This window comes from Bradysia coprophila, unplaced genomic scaffold, assembly GCF_014529535.1.
Source record: "Bradysia coprophila strain Holo2 unplaced genomic scaffold, BU_Bcop_v1 contig_358, whole genome shotgun sequence".
Classification (NCBI taxonomy): Eukaryota; Metazoa; Arthropoda; class Insecta; order Diptera; family Sciaridae; genus Bradysia; species Bradysia coprophila.
Genome location: NW_023503616.1, coordinates 4,425,032 through 4,447,864, shown reverse-complemented (window position 1 = coordinate 4,447,864; position 22,833 = coordinate 4,425,032). Strand labels below are relative to the sequence as shown.

Here is a 22,833-nt window from a genome sequence, read left to right as displayed (position 1 = left end):
TAAACTTTGCTGTTTCAGTTCGAATTCAAACACACACAAACCTTGTCAAATTGACTGATACTGTCTGGCTAACTTTACCGCCGAAATTTGAACTGAAAATTGTAGGTAGACTTTTCTCCTCTGTAATTAACTGTTCCGAAATTGAACATGTCTAATTAATTTGTAAATTGCCCAATTTCCGGTGATGGTTATCGATAGTGACGACAAAATTAAGAATTTTACTAGGTCTCACCTTTTGGGTGGTTCAGTTCCACTGACTGACAATTTTTCCACTAGATTTTTTATAACTTCAATGCGGGGGATTGCTCACTCTTTTTTTAGCGATTAACATGTTTAACCGGTGATTAACACAATTAAGACGATTAACCATAGATTGACAATGACGTAGAAAATTTTAATTCAATCTGCGATTAAAAATCGAATGATGCGAAGAGATGATTAAGAGCCTTTCACATACTGCAAGATTTCAGCAGTTCTACTATCTAATCTATAACTTCATTTAATCTAAGTTTTTCAAGAGATTCATTCATTGTCGATAACAGGTAATTGCCGCCCGCTACAAGTCATATCATCCTCAGTGGTTTAGTGGTAAGCAATATATTACTTTGTAATTTGTAAGGTTCAAAATCAAATAGGAAAAACTCTATTTATATGGACATGAAGAGACTATTGGTTATTTCCTCGTCATAGTTAAGAATAAGAACTAAATTTGTTTATGTGTTGCGCATCAGAAATATTTTGACTTCAAGATAAATAACGACTCCGTAATTGTATTTGACTTTGGTATTGCTGTTATAAACGGAAGGCAGGTTAGCTTTTATTTGAGTCTGAGATGCCAACACCCAACACACCTTACATTTAATTCTACATTGCAGCATTTCGACTATGGCTCAGTCTGTTTGTAGAAACCCTACTTTCGTTTGCCATTCTGGTAAATTGCTCTGGGGACAATTCCATTGCATCGTAGAAGGACATTTAGGAAATGCTTTAGATGCTGAATCTACGTTGGAAAATCCTTCAATCAGAGGAACGATTATTCAGCGAGACTTTAATTATAAAGTGAATGCCGCGCTCGGTGAATGGAGTGTTAAGGATATATTGTTTCGATATCAGCCGGAACAATCACCGTGTCTGGCTGGATTCATTATTTATAACAAAGAGATGGCAAATCCGGTCGACATTTTAAATGACTGCGCAAAGCTTGGACTGAGTAGCAGTCAAGATAAACGAATTATTTATGTGAATCGCTACGATTGGGGATGGGCTCACGAAATACCACTTGAGTCTCAAAATTTACTGTATGATGGCGAAATCAGTGATGAAGTGGAGGATAAGTTTAGGAATTTGATCGCAGGACGTATTTTTCTTGCTGACGCTGATAGTGGCTTAGCTGTGATCAATCAATTGAAACAGATTTCATCTACAACACCAAAAAATGTCACGATCAAGGATCCTTTAGTAGTAGGCAATGATGCAGTCGGCGTTCATTTGGCTTGTCCACATACAGAATACGAACTAGGATGGATGGTGTTCAACGAGACCAACAAAAAAGAATTAATAGCTTTCGTTTACGACGGCGCTTACACTGGATTAGATGGAGACATTTCGCTTGGAAATTGAAATTATTTGTCGTTTAATAGGCGAGAATGTTTATGTCGTCAGCGTGCTAAATACTCGGAATACTAGAAAATCATTAAAACAATTTGGCAACAAAACTTGGTTTAATTGTTATGTGCATTATTGACTAGAGCCAACCGATAACGGAATTAAAATAAGATTTGAGAACAAACACAAACGTGCCTCATTCATCAATTTCTTCGCAGTCAATTTCACTGGATGATCCGTCACTGTCACGCATTTCTTCCTTCAACGATGATTCACCGACTTTCGGACCGTCGATGAGTTGATTTCTTTCTCCGCCGAATGCCTTCTCCAATTCTGCTAGACCATTACTTTGACCAACAGCCGACCCACAACTGTTCGGCACATATTTTAAATGATAGTAACTCTGTTCGGTAACTGAATCGGTTTTGTATAAAGAATTCATCGATTTTGGTGGAGGATATTCCATATTTCGTATTGCTCCGGACGGTCGATGATACTTGTATGTATCATAGGGTTTGAAATGCGGAGAAATTCGGTTTACAAAGGTAGTATTTGGAATTGTTGAATATGGTGTAAGTGGTTTGGCCATACCATACGGTAATGGCTGCGATCGAGGTATTAACGTTCCACGTGAATTCATGTCCATTATCGGTGAATTCGAAGAGCTTGGAAAGCCCCGCATGCTCGGATGAAGCGGAGGAATAGTCGGATTATTGTTTAATATCATCGATTGTACTGGTGCTGGGCCATTCGGTGTTTGACTGAATAACCACAATCGGTCTCCGACTACCATTGGTCTTGCAAGCCCACCGATACCAATTTGTGCATAATACTGCGATGCAAGAGACTCGACATCAGAGGTGTATTTTCGCTTCCATTTCCTGTACAGTAAAATAGATTACGTTTCGCCATCACCCACTTTTATTAGTAATTTAAACTTACGTTCGACGGTTTTGAAACCAAATTTTTATCTGAAAATATTGATTACAAAAATTAGAATGCGAAAATTGAAATACTAATAATTTTTGTGGTACCTGTGTTTCGGTTAAATGCAATTGTTTGGCCAGAGCCGTGCGTTTGGCCACAGATAAGTATTTGCCCCGTTCGAATTCAGTTTCCAGAGCTTTAATCTGTGCCGCTGAAAAAGCAGTTCGTGGACGTTTCTTTCTATCATCACTTTGAGCTGAAACGAAATAAACTCTTTAAACTGCGTGCGACAACACTAATGGCATATGGCATAAAATACACTCATATATCATCAGAGTAATTGTCCAATATTATTGGAACAGAAATCTTTTAACTAAAGTGTTACACGCCTAATGACCTATAATTGTTTGTCTAATTGATTTAAAACGGTTAATTACTTTTAAATCACTTTCGGTCAACGAAAAAACGAAACCGAGCAGCACAAAGTTTTTTTTGGACTCGTCATGCTATTTTTAGAATAAATATTTTATTTAAATCATTTTAAAAACTGAAAACTGTGAATTTAACCGTTGCAAGCATAATATCACTAGTAAACAATATGCAGTATGTTACTTCTTTTCGTTTAAGTAATATCAACACAACAGATTGAAACATCTTTCACTTCTTTTAGAAATTGAATTTTTTATATAAGACCACTAAACAGACCTCATTGTTAATTTAGGTCGACGATAACAGATTAGAGTTACGTGCCATCTTTTCGCTGCAGCTATTGTTCTTTCATTGATAAACTTTTTTTTAGGTAATACTCCATAAAGAGAAAATTTACAGCAATTTTATCTTGTATAGACAAATTAATCTACTTAATTTGGTATATCGTACATATTCGTCATTAACATTTCACTATCAAGGAGAGTGACCAAAATTAAAACAAAATCATTTGTCAATTTATTAATTCCACCCTACCGATTTCAGCTTGCTGCTACTAACTGCTATCATCATCAGAGGCTCTGTAGTCAACTTCGAAGACTTTGAAGTCAAAACAGTACCTCTGATTATGATAGCAGTAGCTATTATTGAAACCGATCGGGTCGAAAATAATAAATTGGCAAAAAGGATATGTTTTAAATTCACTCGCTATCCTTGATAGTTATATCAAATATTAGCGTGGATCGTTGTAAATTTCAAGCCAAAGATTTTCCATTTTATTGAATTCCCTTATAGTCAAGTGATAGCGCCGTATTTTCAGCAGTCATAAAATTGGAGCCGAGATTGGAGCTTTTTTCGTTTCATTTTTTTAATGAAAAATATACCAAATGTTGCGTTTCTCTTAATGAAATACTGAGTTTAGACTTCAGATTTTATGTTATAAACTGGAGCTGAAAACCCCGGTCTTTTTCTTGTAGAATTTGATAATTTTCGTTATACTAAAATTTGAAAATTTAATAGCATGTTGCAAACAACTACTAGCTACATGGGGCTAAGGTGTGCTGAGTGTCACCGTGAAAATGTCAGAATAGTATATTTCGTATCTAGGACTAAAAGTCTTTTTTAGCGTGTGAGAGGTTTTCAGGCAGTGCCTTCGGCTCTGTCTGGAATCGAATACGCTAAAAAAGACTTCCGGTCCGTAGTACGAATAATATTTTTCTTATCCGACTTTTCGGGTCCTAGGTATGAAAAATAGTTTTGATCATTATCGGTTCAGTTTCCTCCACACTTTCCGAAAGACTAAGTGTCTTGGCCAAAATTGAACCGTCGTAAGTTTGAAGACAGTGTTTAAACTAGTGAATGTGGACGAATTACCAGTCTTGCACAATCGAACAAATTTAGTATCCTAATATACTATTAGTTTGAAGCTCTAAAAGTTATGTTTTCTATTACAACACACTTTCTATGTATGCGGTCATTTTATCTTATGTGCTTATGTGGTTCACTGGCTTTTTGTGAATTCTGCATGTACTTTGCATGTACCCAGAAACAGAAAATTGTCGGTTTCGTGTGTGTACATAAAAAATGTTTCCTTATAACAATTGAAGTAAAAGATTTCCCTTTAAGATGTTGAAAATACTTCGATCAAAAATGAAACCAGACTCGATAATGTTGTTGGTGACATCATATTCCAACACATTATATAAAGGTAGAGTGAAAGAACACAATGGTTTATTAATAAATGTATCCTTTCAAGCGTCGTAGAAGTTAACATCTACGAAGAAATGACTTAACATAAATGTTACAAAAAATTTTGTCAAGGCAAAAATTATTAATAATTTTGATAGAAAACAGATTGCCTAGCATAAGATTAAAAATACGCACGACATTGAATCGTGGAAAGGTTTCGAAAATCCAAAATCAAAAATGCACAGACTTTTAAACAGAATACGAAATGTACACCAGCGGCGCGTCGTTATGTTTTACAACGATATTAATGGGTAATTACTCACTTTACCTTAGTTCAATTAATTGCCAGAAAATGCTAATTAAATGCTGGTATGTTCTGCAATTATTATGAATTTTCACATATATTTAGCTTACGGGATCATATATTCATTTGTTTCGTTAATTTGTATTTGAACCTCGGTGTGAACTCATTTCGCCAAAAAGATGTACTGACGAATAAGTGGCTGTACATTTGATTGACAGGAGACAATTAATGCTGTGTAAGTGTTAAGCAATGATGTGCCAAGAAAATGTTAGCAATACAAATTAACTTAAAGTTTATTTTTACGTTCCGTTAAATTACGGCAGCAAAAAAGTTTTTCCTTCCAAAGAAACATAACATAACATAAGTCTATCTATTCCGTTAAAAATTCATCTGCTGAATTGACGTGGAACGTCGCATGTTAAACGTTATGAAGTAGAAGATTTTACATTAACCTACAGAAAATGTTTAGACCGACGTAATACACTTAATGGTACATATCGGGCCTTAATTTGAAGCTGAATTGTTACTTACAATTACTTTCCTCAGAAGCCTCATCGCTGCATAATTCATTTGTATCCTCTGTGCAACTTGAGTCAGGCATCAAACAATTCTTATCCGTCCTGTAGTCTTCATCACAAGCACTAATTTTACTTTCAAATAAATCTCGATCACTGCTATGATTACTAACAAAATCACAATCTTCGTGTTGTCGAACAATCGGCTGTTTAGCAAGAATATTTTCTATTGAAAAACTATTCTTTATTTTCGAATTCATTGGATTTTCCATTGAAAATTTTAGTCACTCGCGCTAAATGATCCACGTATTCAATCATTGAGTTCACCAATCCTACTGACGAGAATTCATTTGGCACACCATTTACTTGAATGATCATTAAGATTTTCATATTGCTGTTAGATTTATACATGTTTTCTAATGAGCGGAAAATCGTCCGCCTCCTTCACTGAAAGAGGCGTTACCATTTTTATATAAATATATGTGGCTGTGATCTCTGTTCTTATTAACGGATAAAAACAAAACACATGAAGTCAGTCATCAGCTCGCACTTTTACGATGCTTAATTTGACTAAAATATTATTTCTCTTTTAAAATGTTTTCATCTTGAGCAAGTCGCACATGTGTGTTTTATAATTGAGTGGACGTTAGCTCAGTGAATGCAAGATAAACGCCTTTGTCACAGAGACTAATTGGATAATCGTTTTTAGGTTTTCAATGCGGAAAAGTTTATTTTGTCGAATGTTTATTGAATAACTTGTAAACAATTAATAAATGGTATATTGGCGATCATTCGTCACTTTACTCCACCTTTAAATGTTGATCGAAAGCAAATGCAAAAACTCTTTTTAAAAAGGACATTAAAGTCGGGAAGCTAACAATTTTGTTCAATGTACCGCTGTAGTAATATTTAGAGATCCGTCTCTCCAATAACTCTATTTCTATTGTATCTTTGTTTAGAACCTTTCAGCACGATTGGTTTTTTCAGTTGCCTTATCAATTTTTAAATAAATCTTCAGTACACAACATTTCACAATAAAGTTATGCATTTTGTTTCGTACCGCTTTTTTTGATCTTACCAACATTCAACCTCATTATGCAACCTCTAATCTAAATTTGCAATTTAATGAGTGAATTCGATACTAAGCTGCCTGTGTGCAATATTTGAACCACTTTAATTTCATCAAAAAATGAGTGCGAAAATATCATATTGTGCACCAATATGGATTTTTTCAACACTAGCCCAAATTTTCCTTACAAGCGGAGCGATTTCAATCTAGATATTCAGGTAGAAATATGTTGTATTTCAATTCTCGGTGAAAGAAAAATTTTATAGTACCCAATATTTCGTCGCGAAGTTCCGGCGTCGTTTAGGAGAAACGTTGTTTCTAACTTATGCTAGTTTATGCATTCGTTCGTGAATAACTATCACGCCCAAAATGAGAGCGATAAAAGTTTTTCGCCTTGGACTGACAATCGACATCTAGTGGTTTTCATAACTTTTCGCAAAAATTCTCAAAGGAACGAAAAAACGATTTACTGCAAAAATTCTAAACTATTTTTTTAATTTCAATACAAACCTGAACCACCCAATAAATTGGCCACAACATAATTTCGTGTCGTCAGTGCCATTCTTATGATTCATAGGAAACTATATAAGTTTGGGCCCAAGCCTTGGAGTATTTAAAAAATTTATATATTAATATAGACTATAGTCGGAAAACGAATATGTATTTATTCAAAGCGAATAAAAAGACCGCTCGCATTCGGCGCAGTCAGTAAAAAAACGATCTTTTCAATCAACAAATATTACAATAAATAAAAATCATCTGCTCTATTACTTCCTAAAGTTCCAAGAATACACGCAGCATTGCGTTTTTGTATAAGAATAGAAATTTTCTGCAACAGATAATCTTTGGAACGTAGTTCCTCTGATGCTATCTTTATTAATGATCCCAACTTGTTAATAAATTTCTTTGTTTCCGGTCCCATGCAACCTAATGATTCAAAGGCAAGGGGGTAAATAAATAATTTTCTTTAAGACGCATATAATGATTATGCTTAAATCTCTCCGCTTTATCTGCAATAGACCCTGCTTTCTTAGAGGATTCACCGATGTATGAAGGAGCCAAAGTATCACGTGTTGTTACATCCCATAAAAGTGATTTTCCATGACTCCACGGAGCTATTGTCATACCATCAGGTATTTTACCGTCGTTTCTAGAAATACCAGGTGGTTGCAAAATATTGGGAAATCCTGCAAAGAAAAATACATGACCTAAACATTATTGACAGAATCGTGTTTAGCAATACTGCCTATCTTTAATTTGCAATTAGTCTATTAGAAACGGCATCAAGCGTACTTCGGTAAAATCATATTAATCTGTTCTGTTACTTCTGCCGTTTGAATACTAGCCAGTATTTCGTACCAAATCTTGTACTTCGTTTGTTTTAACAATGGTGTTACTATATATGTAACTCCACACTATACCGTAGCTCTTCACTTATTTTTGTCGTTAACAGATGATGAACCGTATATTTTTTGTTTACCCATAATTTCTGTATAGTACATCTTGCTGGCTGATCTTACTATGACAAGTTTTCTTTGGTAATGCTTGATACGAAATTTTCATTTATTGATTTACATGTGAAAAACTTTGTTGAGGAAGTAATCAAAATTTTTAATTTTTTGAAACTTCCTTAATCTTTGTAAAATCAAGAAATGGCGCCAAAATATCATTTTCTGTCTACCTAATAACCCCTGATTGACTAATTTAATTTTCTCATCATTAATACGATTCACTTTCTTTTAAAAATGTTGTCGATACTGGCGCCAGGCAGGGAATTTCAAAAACTTGAATAGAAAAATTATTTGAAGTCACTGATCGAGCCAAGAAATTCCTTTCATGTTCGACGTTGCCGCGTCCATATTATTCATAATTACTGTTATGAATCCAATCAAAGTATTTCACTTTAACCAATAGCATATTTAGAAAAGACAACATCCTGCCGTATTTTTGTTTTATACAAAAAGTTATGATTTGACTAAAGAGATCATTACACTCCTTGAAGAAAACGAAACGTTCACCTGAAAGTCGTAAACAGCAGCAAAACGTGAAACAAGTAAAATCCTCTCATTAATTAACAACTTGAAATTTATATTAAAAAAAATGTTGCTCGTATTTCAACACTAAACGCCACTAAACACCACTAAATAAATACAAAACAGACAGCATAACCACCATTTAACACCACTAAAACCCAATTTGATGTCAAAATACTAGCTAATTGATTTATTGCCCATATTATGTTTCTTTTATGCTCGACAGCACATGTTTCAGCATAAAAGAAATGTTATGCAGTCTTGGGTTAAAGAAATGGAACATATCGTATAGGCGATGGAAATAAACATACGGTATCGTGTAAAGTAATTAAGAGATTTATAAGATTTTTAATTTTGTTTTTGTCAACGTTCGTATATTTTTTAATGCAACAAAAAATGTTGATTTGCTTAATTAATATTTAATAAGCGATGATCTAATGGTGGGCTCTTTTTTTGTTTTAATCAAATCTTTTCAGAAAACTGTTTTAATACAAAAATGTTCTGCAATACTGTGGTGTTCTTTCTTATTGAGTCCTTATCGTTAACCTTTCAAAGAAGTTCATTCGAATCTATTTATGTTCCTGGCCAATCTGTGATTTATAAAGGGCAGCATTGCTCAGCTCAGCAGTCATCGTTGTCACTAGTATTAATTCAAATTCATAAGTGACAATTTTTTAGAGCACAAGTACGTATTCGCACAGAAATCTTTCGACGACGGCATGTTCAAAGACTGACCACAATTTATTCTTTTTTACGGTAATAAAACTGAAATGACGGAATTTCTCCTTTCGAGAAATAGGAGATTACAGTGGATGCTGCGGAAGTGATTCATTGCACGTATACATAGCCTTCGGATCGAATATGGAAACTCTACCATTGCCAAAACAACAGTTTTCAAAATTCACTAATAAGGAATAATTATCTATTAAGTTTGTAACATATGACCAGTATTATTATCGGATCTATTACTTCCATCGATTAAAGTATTTTTAATCGGTTGATTTTAAATCTTGTACTTCAACAGTTTTAACATACGTTTTACCATATAAATGACCATATTACCTAAAGCTTGCCATTATTTTTGTCCTCTTTATCGATAACAGATGAATAGCCGTAACTATTAATAACCATTAAAAAAGTTCTTCCAAACCTTCAACGGTTCACACATACCCATATGACGAGGGTTTTTTGAGTCTTCTATAGATACAAATGACCAAGTCATCATTATACGTGATTAATCAATTTAAAAACTGCAAATTCAAGATGAGATATACACTACTAGAGACCTTGTATCGTAGGACTCTCCTAGTTATGTAACAAATGTTTCTTTTACCTTTATATATGAACTAAGAACTGTATCACTGAAAATGTTTTCCCTAAAACATATTCATTAATATAGGCACTGTTCTCAACCCATGGATAGTAAATAAAAATTGAGACCGATATCACCACTTTGATAATTTAGAAAAATTGTATATGTTACATGTTCCATTAAACCGTTGCAATTACTGCATCCCATTTTTAAACTAGAATTCATAAATCTACCACAAATACAACAGTAAAGCATTCCAACCGAAAAGTTCAAAGAAGAAGAATCTGTTGGTATAAACGACGCGATTTTCAAAATATTTTCATGCAACACAAAAAACCACACATCAACGTTAATTGTCGAGTAATTGAGAATCATGGCAATTAGCGGCTAGGGAGACATATTTGAAAAATCTTTTGTAAAATCTATTTTTAATTGTAACAAATTCGAATCGATTATAGTTGCATCTTACTTTTACAAGTTAATTAAGAAAATGGATTTGTTTTTAAATATAGAATGTTTATCGTCCAATATCAGCAGCATGAAAATTTCAATGGTTTCGTCCAGAATGAAATTAGTAAAAGGGAAATTTGTCATTTGTCAACTGAAACATAAACTCAAATCTTCGCTATCAATATAACCAGAAAAAGCAGTAGTTGGAGTTCACATTTGCGAGTCTTAACATTTATCACATAAATTAAATTACGAACCTGTCTAATTTTCAATTTTTCAAACATGTCCGCTGTATGCAGAAAATTAATCTAACAAACACACATCCATGCGAAAGAAAATGGATGAAAATTATGTCTTTTTAACCGTCAAACAATATTCGTATTGGTAAATCTGGCATCGGGCCAATCATAATATTTCATCAATTCATCATCGCTAATTAGAGGATCTCTTCATAAGCAAACATTTAAATTATCACCTGGATCAGTCTGTTATGAATAATACAAAAAAGAAACGTCTACCGCACTTGATGTGTCAGAAGTCAGCGGATGACATGTTAATTTTCATAATTGCTCTTATAAATTAGTAGAATTACTGTTAATATTTCAATGCGTACACCACACCATTTTAATGGCGTATTTGAATTTAATTAGGGAGCTTTTAAAATAAATGAAATATTTTCCTATTAAATTTAGTCGATCTAAAGATTTAGATTTTAGTTTGGTTATTTGCCGAATTTTTGCCTGTTGCAGATAATAGATATATGTAATTCATTACGGTTTTAGTAAATAACATATTTAAGATGTGTAATGAGCAATAGTTATATTCATGCTTCGGGGATGAAAATGAGGTCTATATTGGATTTTTTTTTCTCGAGTTTTCGTCCCTTGGCACTCACCTCGTTCGGGCTACATTAGTAAATAACTCTTTCACAACGCAGCAGTCTTATTATTTATACCCTAGGTTAACAATTAGCTATTTATACATTTCGCTCCTTTGCATATAAATTTATGTACGTAGTGGGCTCACCAGTCTCCGGACATGTATCAGTAGTTGGATATCTAACCTACGGTTCTTCCATCCATCAAAAAGTGTAACAATTCTTTGACTGAAGTGAGTCTGTATGAGAAGATCAGCTGAAGAAAATTGGGTCATAAATTTGGTTGGGGATAACTCAATGTAAAAACTCTTTAAAAATACTCTAAAAGAACCTGCTTTCCGACCGATTAAAAATATAAACTTTTTACAATTGCAGTTGTATCAAACTGATAATCATTAAATATGTTCAAAATCATTTCACATAAATAAGTTTATCAATGAAAATACAATATGTGTCGACTACTGGTATATGTCCGGAAATTGGTGCGCCCACCCTATCTGCTTAGGTCCGTTGACACTTTCGCATGATAGTAAATTGCCTAAAATCAGTCGTGTTATATGCAGATATTTAAATAAATATTGCAGTTGCTTGGTAGCAGAAAATACAATTTTTTGAAAAAAAAAATAATTTCTTTCATCTCGCGAAATGGTAAAGCAAATCAAATCCTCTGTACCAATCATTTATATACGGTAATTGTATCGATTCAACATTGTTCTTATTTTGTTGAAAGTAAAATGTGGGGTTAGAACTAGCCTCATCTTATCTTTCATTTTTGTCGTTGTTTTCGGGAGCAGATGACTAGCGATTCTAAAAGATTAAAAACGGGACATAGTTTTTTTTGAATTCTAAGAATATTCTACTTTTGCAATTAAACAAAAATAAAAAAAAAATCCAGAAAATGATCTTCTTTATATTTAAAAAAATTCTTCAAAGCTGTACAATCGTACACATTTCAGATTTATATCAGAATGTTACGTTTTCATTTAAATTTACTGCTATTTAGCGACGATAGTCATCATATCCGCTACATAAACTTTTCTGTTTCTTTTCTACATATGATTCTTATTTTACTAAACATTCATTTTCTTGAAGAAAAAAAAGTATAAAAATAAATTTAACTAAATAAATCATAACTAAATCAACACACGTAATTCTTTTTAATTGCCACCAATTTATCACTGAAATTATGAAAATGTTACTGAAGTCAGAACAGTGTCATTTTTGAAATGAAGATGAAAAATTCACCTTCACTCGTTAAACGACACAAAAAGGGTCACAAAATTAAAATATTTTCATATCAGAAATTTGTTAATGAGATAGATGAATGAATGAAAAAAAAGACCAAGAATATATAGAAATGTATCTCTTGATTGGAAGTTTGAATTTTCTCGTTGTATTCGCTTACACTGGGCACACACCATTAAAAAGGATTGAAAATTGATCTCTTTTTCATGAGAAAGCAGAAACACTCGCATATGTCTTCAATCGAAAATTTAAAAATACATTCAGATGTTGTGTTCGAATAAATGTAAAAAAAAATCCATTGGTAGATTGTTGCGGGTTTTCATAGCATTGCTGATGGAAAAATTTGGTTCAAAAGCAATTAATTTAACTCAATTACTCAACCTTGTCAACTGCACATAGCTTGAGAACATTTAAATAAATAGACGATGAGGCGGCATTATTTTCGAAGTAATCATTTTTCCTCCAATAGAGTTTATTCTGTAAAGGACCGAAACTTTAAATGTAAGCCATTGTAAGTAATTTCAAAATGAAACCGCTACTTACATATATCGAATACTTAAAAATTATAGAATTAAGCACAGCTCATGCTTTTTGAGGGGTAATTGTACCTCCGTTTTTTTTTTACAATAGGAAGTGTGAGGAGTAGCAGTTTTCGTTGGCTGACAAGAAACGGAGAATAGACAGGATCATATATTAAAACATATAAAATTGAAGTGCATTTGAGCTGTACAACATCCTTTAAATGTATTCGAGCGATAATCACCAAATATCGAGGTAAATCTATTCTATCGGTTGTTTGATTCAAAGTCTTAAACTTAATTTGTTTTATTTGTTTGAAATGAATTTTAGTAGAAATACGCCTTCGAAGTCTAGTTTACGCAAAAGAAGCCGATCATATTCCTTCATTTTGATAGATTTTTCTGTTGAACAATTTGGTTTTATTTTAAGAAAATATTAATCTCGACCTGTCTCGATAAGAACTTTCGGACATTTTTTTTTATCGAAAGAGGAAAACTTTCATGGAAACTTTCACTCAATATTTACTACTGAAAGTCGGACATATAGTGTACGATATCAAAAGATTTCCTGTCACAATTTATTTAAATATTAACAAGAGCAACAGTACTGTGTGTACCTAGTAAGTTTTGTTGAGTTCTTACAAATAATTTCATCTAGACGTACCCTGAATGGTTATTTTAAATGCCTTCGGTTCCTTATTTCTAAACGGTTTACGCAAGAGTTAAGCTAATTACCTACCTATACTATTTCTAAGGTTTTGATGAAAGTATTACAGGCGTTAGTTTTCGGAAGCATTTTTTTCCTTTTTCGAAACTAATTTTTGGTCAAATAAAAATTTCAAGAAAAAAAAGAACAAATCATTTTCAACTACACATAAAATATGTCCTCAATTTGTCATTTCCGGAACTACTGTTACTTCTAAGATTGATAAAATGTCAGCAAAAAAAATGCGGCACCAGTGACACTTTTAGGCCCAAAATATTTGTAAATATTAGTTTGGTCCACATTTTTAACACAGAAATGCATGTGGAACGAAGGAATAAAGCGAAACGAATGATAACGTAAAAACTTAAAATGCGGTACGTTTAGAATGAGATGTAAATTTTTGTATAGTGATAGGGATTTGTGATGCTTCGGTTTAAGAATGAAAAATAAGCTGATCAAAATTACATTGCCAAAATTGACAGCAAGTGACCTGACCCGCCCAAAAGGTGGGGCCTAGTTTATGTCATATATCAATATTTTTTGTGCTCCATGACCCGACCAGCAATATTAAAAAATCGCGCAGACGGTGTCTTGTACACGGTTAAGAATAATTTACGTCGTTTATAGCGAACATAAATTGTTCACGAGCATTGCTATAGTTGAACGTTTCCATTACATTGAATTTATTTAATATAAGAACCACTTCAAACAGAGATCCACCTACAGGCAAATAGTAGTATTATATTTTTTTGAAAAGTTTGATGAAGCTAAGGAGCTTTCCACACAATAATAAAGTTTATAAAACGAAAAAGCGAAATGAAACAAAGAGGTCAATGTTAGTCGCCACATATTATTCATTTCGAGTGTCAACGGAAAATTCGAATGAATCAGAATATTTTCCTCGTTTGTAGACAACAAAGATAAGTATAACATTTTGTAAGTAAAGTAAGGTACAATTGTTTGCGATGAGTCACTTCAAGTGTTTTCGTATATGACATAACACATGTTAAAATAAAACAGCCTGTAAAAAGCTGGAAAATAGGATACTTTTAAAGTTGTTTTGAAGAGTTTTTACAATCAGTCAACCCTAACCAAATTTGTGACGCGTTTGGCTTCAACTCTTTTTCAGCTGGTCAACTTATTGGTGTTGCGAAAATTGACTGTTTTTGCAGAAATATTTAAATTTTTAACTGTTACAGACGGCAAGTATATGAACAGTATTATTATCGGGTCTATTACTTCGATCGATCAAATTATTTTTAATCTGTTGATTTCAAATCTGGTACTTCAATATTTTTAGATGTATTTTACTTTATAAAAGAACCAAATTACTCAAAGCTTGTCATTATTTTAGTCGTCGTTATCGATAACAATAGCCGTATGTGACAGCCTAGTATTTGAAGATCAGTAAATCTTGAAAACCGACACATTTTCTGTTGCTTGAGTTTTTGATTTCTCATTATAAAAATACATCCAAAATTCACAAAAAATCAGTAGACTACAAAAATTAACATTTCAAAATTTCGTGTGTGTTTGATACTTTGAGCATTTATCAATTAGAACGAATGGTATTTCCACCAATTTGATTGAAATTTCAGTTTGATTTTAAGCAATTTATATATCGATTCGCTGTTTTTTGATCTTTTTCTCGTTTCGGCTGCTAAGAATACGACTTTGAAGGTTAGTTTCGATTTAGTGGTTTGATGTTTTTGCACTTAGCCAAGGTTTAGGTTTTCTCATGAACCTTTTTGTAGTTATATATTAGTAGCTATACAGGTTATTCTCCTAATAAGTTCGCGAAAATTTATAAATGGTGAATATAAAAAAATGTGTTCCGCCTCGTAACCCTTTATAACATTCAATTGTAAATAACGAGACGTAGTGCTTGAAACGAAATCTACTACTTGGTTGGTTTCTACAAAACTTTGCTGTAAGAGGACGATATTACTAGGAGCTCACCACTTATTTTAGTTTCCGCTTTTGATAACAGTTGCATTTCTGAATGGCTGGGTGTTTCGAAATTAAAGAAAAAACGGTGGTTTATTATTCAAAAGAGAAAATCTATTTATAAATATTTTATTTTCTAATAAAAATTTAAGTTCTTCTTCAGTAAAACACTTCAATCGAAAATATATTCTTTGAAAGAATTGACACACGTCCATCTCAAGATCATTTTTACAATATATTTTAAAAATTTTCATTAATTAATATAATTAAATATTTCCTACGATTTTATATGTACAAATCTATAATATAGTAAACAAAACAATCTTAATAAGTTATTAATAAGGCGTAGACTCTTAGCGCTGTAACATAGACGCGAGAAATAAATATCTAACAGTTAAGTTTATCGTAACAGACAATCTGCACATATTTTGCTCACTGGTTTTAATTTACATTTTATAGAATAATGAGCACAATGACTTCAAATTTGGATTACATTTTTAATAATTAAAACGAAAACTCGGTTTATTAGTTCACAAAAGGGAATATTATTTCTTAACGCTAAAAGAGAAAACTAATAAGAAAAATGATTGCTTACAACTGGGAAGGGAAAAGGATATTATATTGGGGTAGGGGGCTAAAACGTTACAATTATATTTGTTTTTAACACATTTGCTGCTTCACTTCTCTGCGAATTCTTATTTGACAAATAAATATGTACACTTACACACTAGCGTTACTTAACGACTAAATATACAAATAAATAACAAAAAATCGATACTCAATCGTCAAAACTCACATTTCCGATAACCGTATGCAAAATTTAAACCGGTCCAACGACCGCATGACCGACTTTCCGTGCTCTCGATGCAAAACCCTTACTACCATCCGGTCCAATCGGTGTTCGCACCAAATTTTCACCTTTAACAATTCCAGCCATACTGGTGGAACGCGATCGTGGCGATGATCCATAATCGCTCATCATTGAGTTAACGGATGATCGACGATCATAGCCCGAATCGTTTGAAATTTTCCGTCCGTTGTACCATTGATCGCTGCCGTTCGATAACTTCCGCGACGCATCAAAGCCGCCAGATATTTTGCGATAGTGTTCAAACGAGCCGGTTGAAATTTTGCGATCATACTCGGAATCGAATGAAACGCGTCGACCATTCTCAGATGTGTTGGACATTCGCCGTTCGTAGTTGACAGATCCGTTGGAAAATCGGCGTCCATGATCGGAACACTGTGATAGGCGTCGGAACGAATCGGAACATTGGGATACCTTTCGGGAGCACGGACAAAATTCGGAACAATTTGATGTACGTCGGAATGGCACGTCAGAGCAATTCGATTGTCGACGAGATGCATCGGAGCACATTGATTGGCGTCGGGACGCTTCCGAGCAACCGGAATAACTTTCCGAACAGTTGGAATATTTTCGAGAATTGTCGGCAGAACTGGCCATTGAACAGTTTGATGGACGACGATTAAAGTGTTCGTAGTTTTCGCCGTTATTGAATGAGAACTTGCGTTGGAATTGAACAGGTTGTTGCTGATAACATACGTGGTTTGTCTCGTGCTTGGGGAAGAATCCAGAGCTGTTTCGTCTTATCATATTGAACTTGTAATCGTCTCCACCTCCTCCTCGACTACGTTCATGATCTGCATGGCTCGGATACTTGTAGTTTTCCACCATTTTCGTAATCGATGCCTTCTTTCCGGTTTTCATTTTTGGGGCGACCATCTCATAAATCTGCATTCCCTCCAAATTTTGTGCATTCCTTGCAGCTTGAGATTCAGTAAACTCAACCAATGCACATTCACGTTCGCGCATCTCAGGATATTTATTCATGAAATGACGCACATCAGCTGGTATTGAACCGCCAGGGCGTAGTATTCGAATCAAAGCAATTTCTCCGCATTTTGAAAATAGTTCGGAGATTTTTTCGATTGTTAGCTTATCCAAAGGTAAATCGGTAGCAACGACAGTTCTGGATGGCATTGTTTCGTCAAAGACGGGCAGTGGATCCAATCGACGAATTTTCGTTCCTAAATCGTTGACCTCAATATTTACGCTTTTTAATTTGATGGCATAGCCAACCACTCGCCAATCTTTACACAGTTGACGCACTCGCTTGAAACTTGAAACCAATTTCAAGCTCACGAAGCCCTCCTTATTTCGTCTTACGTGTTTTAACTGGAAATAAAATGAAAACTTTAGCATCTCAACCCGCTGGGAATAATTGAAGAATGGGAAATCTTTGTTTCCACACACTTACCAAGAAAGCATCCTTCAAAATGTTTTCGTTGGAGAAGTAGAATTCCACTTGTGTGACTATTTTCTCAGCTAGATCATCATCAGGCACTTCAATCGGCTCATCAACGTTTACTTCTTCCATTTTTCCAGCATTAACGTCACATCCAGAATCCTTAGCATTCTCATCGGAACTCTCTCCGGACGGATTCGACGATTCATGATGTACATCGTACGTCATTGATACATCGCTGTCGATGGATCCAATAGAGTCTTTTTTATCACAGAGCTGTATGTTGGGTGGGTGTTGATATTGTTGCGGTACGAATTCCGGTATCTCATGAACTCGATCAACAACGTCCAGGGGCAAACGACTAGTTTTGAATAATTCTTGATGCTCGAGTACAGTATGATTATCCATTATCAATGGGGATAAGTGATCCTCTTCTTCGGCAGCTAATGGCACTTCTTGTAGTTCATCATTGTCGCATTGCTTGAGTGATTCGGTTATATGAACAACGGACAGCAGTTGGGGAAGTTGATTTAGAACAGTGTCGTTTTCAACTGTGCTTGTTGTAGATAGTGATGGACTTTTAGAAAGCACATCAATGGATGGTGTCTGAAAGAATAAGAAAAATCATGAATTTCGTCATTTGCTGATTTCAATGTCATTGTCATTCATGCAATTTTCTATGTAATTAATTTCAATCTAATTAAGCCAGAAATTCGATCAATGCTGATACCTTTCACCACACTCTACCATAATGAATCGTGGAAATAAGGAAACGATACGGCACGCGTGAAACAAGGTAAGTGTCAAGATTATTTATTTTGATGTATGCACATCAAACGACAATAAAAGTTAATGAGATTCTACACGTGAGACACAAACATCTTGTACTGACTAAGTAACTGGATTAAAACGCAAACATTTGTTTAATACCACTATCATCTCAAATTCATTATTGTTCCCAACGCAATCGTAGTTTCATTCAAAATTAATTACAGACGCACACGGTATGTATACGTCTAGTAAACGGTTTATTTGCATCACATATGAAACGTGTCTGCATATTATCAATATTATTTGGCATGTGGTACCGAAAAGCCAGCAAATATTCCATAAACGGAAAACGTGTCAATTCTTTGAATCAATGGGTTGTGATTTTCGCCATTTTAAGAAGAAGAAGAATGACGTTTCAGGTCTATGACGCTCAGTAAATACACAATTTATGAAACTGTTTATGTTTCAGGCATGTAGTATACGTTAAATAAATTAGTTTATTGGGTCTATATCACAATTTCAATAGATCCATTGAAGTGAAAAATCAAAAAGAAAATGTTGACATCGGCGCTGGCGATCAGTTTCGACGGTCAAACCATGAAGTTTCATCACAACCCATTAAGCTGTTGACAAGCTAATTGAATATTCGACTAATATCTAAGCTCTGTCAGTCCCAGAAATTTTCATCTGCTACATGTTGCTCTACAATCCACTTTAAACAAGTGTCTAACTCATGCTATAATAGGATACAATAAAACCGCCTATTATTCACTCATTTTTTTATACTTTGGATCGTTCAGCATGATATTAATCCATAAGTAGCTGAAACGAGTTCCATAAACGCAAGTTTTAATTATAATGTCGTTTTCTTTTGTAGAAAAATGCATAACAAACTCGAATCCACTGCCCTACCCAAACAGCATCAATTAAATAAAACCTTAAGACATTATCGACTATGTTTTTCTATTATGTCGCCCATAAATCTCCCAATACCTGAACGCATTCAAAACAAATTTTCAATTCGCGACCGAAACTATATTTATATGCACAGTCAGCTCTATAAACTAATTGCTTGCTGGTTCGATTAGATTTTGCTCTTTTTTTTCTGTGGAAACGCATGGAAATTTTTTTTAATTTGTGATAGTTAAATGCAGTGTACAGTGAGCATTTTACGATTTTGTTTTTCAAGCGACATTCAAAAACGTGAATTCATATCAAAAGTTCATTTCACACACCTGCGATAAATGCTTCTCATTTTGACCAAGTACTGATGCTGAGCTACTTTCACTTTCCATTGCTTCGACGGCTACAACAATTCCACTATCGATTTTCATGGCGTTGTCGTCTCTATCACCACCAAATTGTATCAAGTCTGCACTTTGTGTCGATGACATTATATTTTTATCTGTTCGTAAAATTTATTGAAAATCGATTTCCAAATTAACCGAGGTATAAATTTGTATTCAATGGCTTTTATATTTATAAAAAAAGTTAAAACAAAAAGCTTTTCTTTTTGTTCTTTTAACACACAGCCAATTCTATCACTTCGTTATGTTCGTATAAATTTCAATTAAATTTCTTATTGTTATTTTTGTTGTTGCAGATAGATTTTACTGCAAAAATCTCACGTTTTTAAACTTCGAACCGCGACAAGTTGTTCACAGTTAATTAATTTTTGTTTCGATTTTATAATTGAAGAAAGAAAAAAAATTATTTAACAAAACTTGTTGAAAAACAGCGAATTTGAAAAAATAGTTTTTAATACTGAGTTCCATGCAAAACGTTTTTCTCAATTTCTTTAGTTTATAACTTCAATGTTACGGTGTATATACTTTCACAAAACCACTCAATTGTTGCTGAGTAAAAGTCTTTCTTTCTTTCCGATTTCTTATTGAATTCGATTTTTTTTATTCGTTTTATTCCATCGATAAAATATAGTCCACAAAAATTCACTTTAATTTTATAAAGTTGATTACAGTTCACTTTTTTATAATAGTTTATGGTATAAATTGACGAGATTTCGGTTGTATATAATGCACGTACAGTATACGAACATAGTCCATAAAACTATTGAACACCAAAAAGAAAATAATCCAAAAATGAAAAAAGTTTATTCAATTCGCTTCGCAGCTACTGCCTCTCTCGACGTATTGTAGTCAAATGATGCTTTGAATTGTGTGTTTGATATTCAGTTGATACACAACCAGAACAAATCCATTTAAAATTCAGTGAAGGACCTAGCTTTGAGATATTTTCCTTGAGATATATATTTTTCACGTTCACAATAAAAACTTTTATGTTTGTATACTTGAAGAAAGAAAATTCTATTTCCTCAATAAATTGATTGTATGCATGTGATGGTTGCAAATAGTGTAATCGTTTCGCTGATTACATTTATTTTAGAAATGACAAATTTGATTTTATTTTTCCAAATATAAAAAAGTTCATCGAAAAATTTTATTCAACGTAAATGAAGCAAAATATTATAATTATTTATGATCAAAACAATTACACACTTTCGAGTTCGAGTAGATGTTACACTTTAGCCAGAGATATGTGCTAGCTATACACTACAAGTAATTGAAAGACTGAAATAGTAGACTGAATTGATGCCGGTTTTATATGAATGACTCCCACTACCCAATCACTCGGGATACTCTCAGTGAGTACGCGCGAAAACAGCGTGTATATATTGCTCATATAATGTTAAAATTGTACATGTTGACTGTTGCATTTCGTGTACAAAATTGCTTACATGTATAATACGATTAAATAGACGAAAAATTGGTCGTGGTTGCTGGTGTGATTGTCAAGGGAATATTTTTTATATACTTTACGAAAATACGTGGTCTGGTATATAGATGTTACGTTCTGTTGCACATAGATGCACACAAACTTTTTTTTTGAAAATTTGATGAAAATACTAGCATAAGCTTAATGCATCAGTTATTTTGATTTGATCGTTAAATCAAGTGAAAAGAAGACAACTATTCTCGATCACACTTCTGTGTCATTAGTTTGTTTATTATTTCCCAGTAATTCAAATGGCCACAAATTAATCAAAACGAAATAAACTGAAGAATTGGTCTTGCTCTATCAATTACTCAAATTAAAACCATTACTCTGACAAAAATCAGACGTGCTAAATTACATTCAGTATATATCCGACGCTAAAGGTCACCGCGAAAATTTTGTGTTATAGATACACAATACGCTGATTTTTATGAATAAAGTAAATTGGGACAAGATGGCAAGTCGGGTATTATCTTTTTAACGATTATTGTTATTGTTATATTAGTTCTATCGTAAAAGTTTTGTAATTGAGACTCAAGATAAAAAAGATTTCTGGCAGAGCGCACCTTTTAGGTATTAACGTTTCGGTGAAAATTCCTCAGGGTTTATGATAATAATTTTTTGCTATCTCTAACGTCAGGATTATTGCTACACGAGACAGATACCATGAATCATTCAGATCGTTATATATTTTGAAGGAATTTCTCTCTCTAGTAGAGTATGACTGCGTCTTACCCGTAACGCATTCACTTGAAATGTGCCGAATCCTGACATTTTGTTAAACCCTAAATGTCAGCCCTTCCAAGTGAGGGCGACAGAAAATCAGTAGTTTTACTATCGGATCTATTACTTCATTTGTTTTAAGTAGAACGATTTTAAATCTTTTACTTACTGGTTGAGGCTTTTTTGCTTTTGCTTCGCATTAGTCAGAGCTTTTTGTTTAATACTGATGAATGCAGAGATAATTCATTATCCACAATACCACAGAAACCGATAATTATCAGTTATCGCACTGACAAACATAAGTGACACTCTCTGACTCTGACTAATGTTTCTCATATGTTGCAAAATATATGTTAAAACTAATGAAGTAAAAGATTTGAGTCAAGCATTATGCAATTTCATGAACGAAAAAAGAAAATTATGTCGTGCTTCGCTTTCTGTCTGGATAACGCTAAAAGCAATAACTCCAAGCACTCATATCGAAATTACCAGAAAAGATGTTCACATTGCACCACTATCTCCATAACAGTACAGCAATGCTGAAGATCAAACGAAGATCAAATTAAACGAAAATAATAACAGAATCATCGCCGTGTTAATCCCCAAGTCAGCTAAAAGATGAACCTAATTTTGACCAAATCTGAGCACAAAAATCG

At 33.6% G+C, this 22,833-nt stretch overlaps 3 protein-coding genes across 7 annotated transcripts; 1 reads left to right on the top strand and 2 right to left on the bottom strand.

The window, feature by feature from the left end:
• Positions 1–635: 635 nt before the first annotated feature.
• Positions 636–1,789, top strand: LOC119081354. Of its 3 annotated transcripts, none has more exons than XM_037190203.1 (2): positions 636–805; positions 876–1,789. In XM_037190203.1, the coding sequence occupies exon 2, from the start codon at positions 886–888 to the stop codon at positions 1,618–1,620; it is 735 nt and encodes a 244-aa protein (XP_037046098.1). In that variant the 5' UTR covers positions 636–805; positions 876–885; the 3' UTR covers positions 1,621–1,789. The 3 variants fall into 3 exon arrangements, with proteins under 3 accessions (XP_037046098.1, XP_037046097.1, XP_037046096.1); XM_037190202.1 differs by having other exon boundaries at positions 636–801; positions 876–1,656; XM_037190201.1 differs by having other exon boundaries at positions 637–809; positions 876–1,656.
• On the bottom strand, positions 1,654–5,803 carry LOC119081353 (retinal homeobox protein Rx-A). The gene is made up of 4 exons (XM_037190199.1): positions 5,483–5,803; positions 2,640–2,788; positions 2,548–2,576; positions 1,654–2,486 (listed from the first exon to the last, which is right to left on the bottom strand). The coding sequence occupies exons 1-4, from the start codon at positions 5,736–5,738 to the stop codon at positions 1,802–1,804; spliced, it is 1,119 nt and encodes a 372-aa protein (XP_037046094.1). The 5' UTR covers positions 5,739–5,803; the 3' UTR covers positions 1,654–1,801.
• A 9,935-nt stretch (positions 5,804–15,738) lies between these two features.
• On the bottom strand, positions 15,739–21,256 carry LOC119081351. 3 transcript variants are annotated; one of them, XM_037190196.1, is made up of 3 exons: positions 19,897–21,256; positions 17,903–18,496; positions 15,739–17,820 (listed from the first exon to the last, which is right to left on the bottom strand). In XM_037190196.1, the coding sequence occupies exons 1-3, from the start codon at positions 20,053–20,055 to the stop codon at positions 16,444–16,446; spliced, it is 2,130 nt and encodes a 709-aa protein (XP_037046091.1). In that variant the 5' UTR covers positions 20,056–21,256; the 3' UTR covers positions 15,739–16,443. The 3 variants fall into 3 exon arrangements, with proteins under 3 accessions (XP_037046091.1, XP_037046092.1, XP_037046093.1); XM_037190197.1 differs by lacking the exon at positions 19,897–21,256 and adding an exon at positions 18,821–18,988; XM_037190198.1 differs by lacking the exon at positions 19,897–21,256 and adding an exon at positions 18,621–18,775 and having other exon boundaries at positions 16,123–17,820.
• Positions 21,257–22,833: the final 1,577 nt, after the last annotated feature.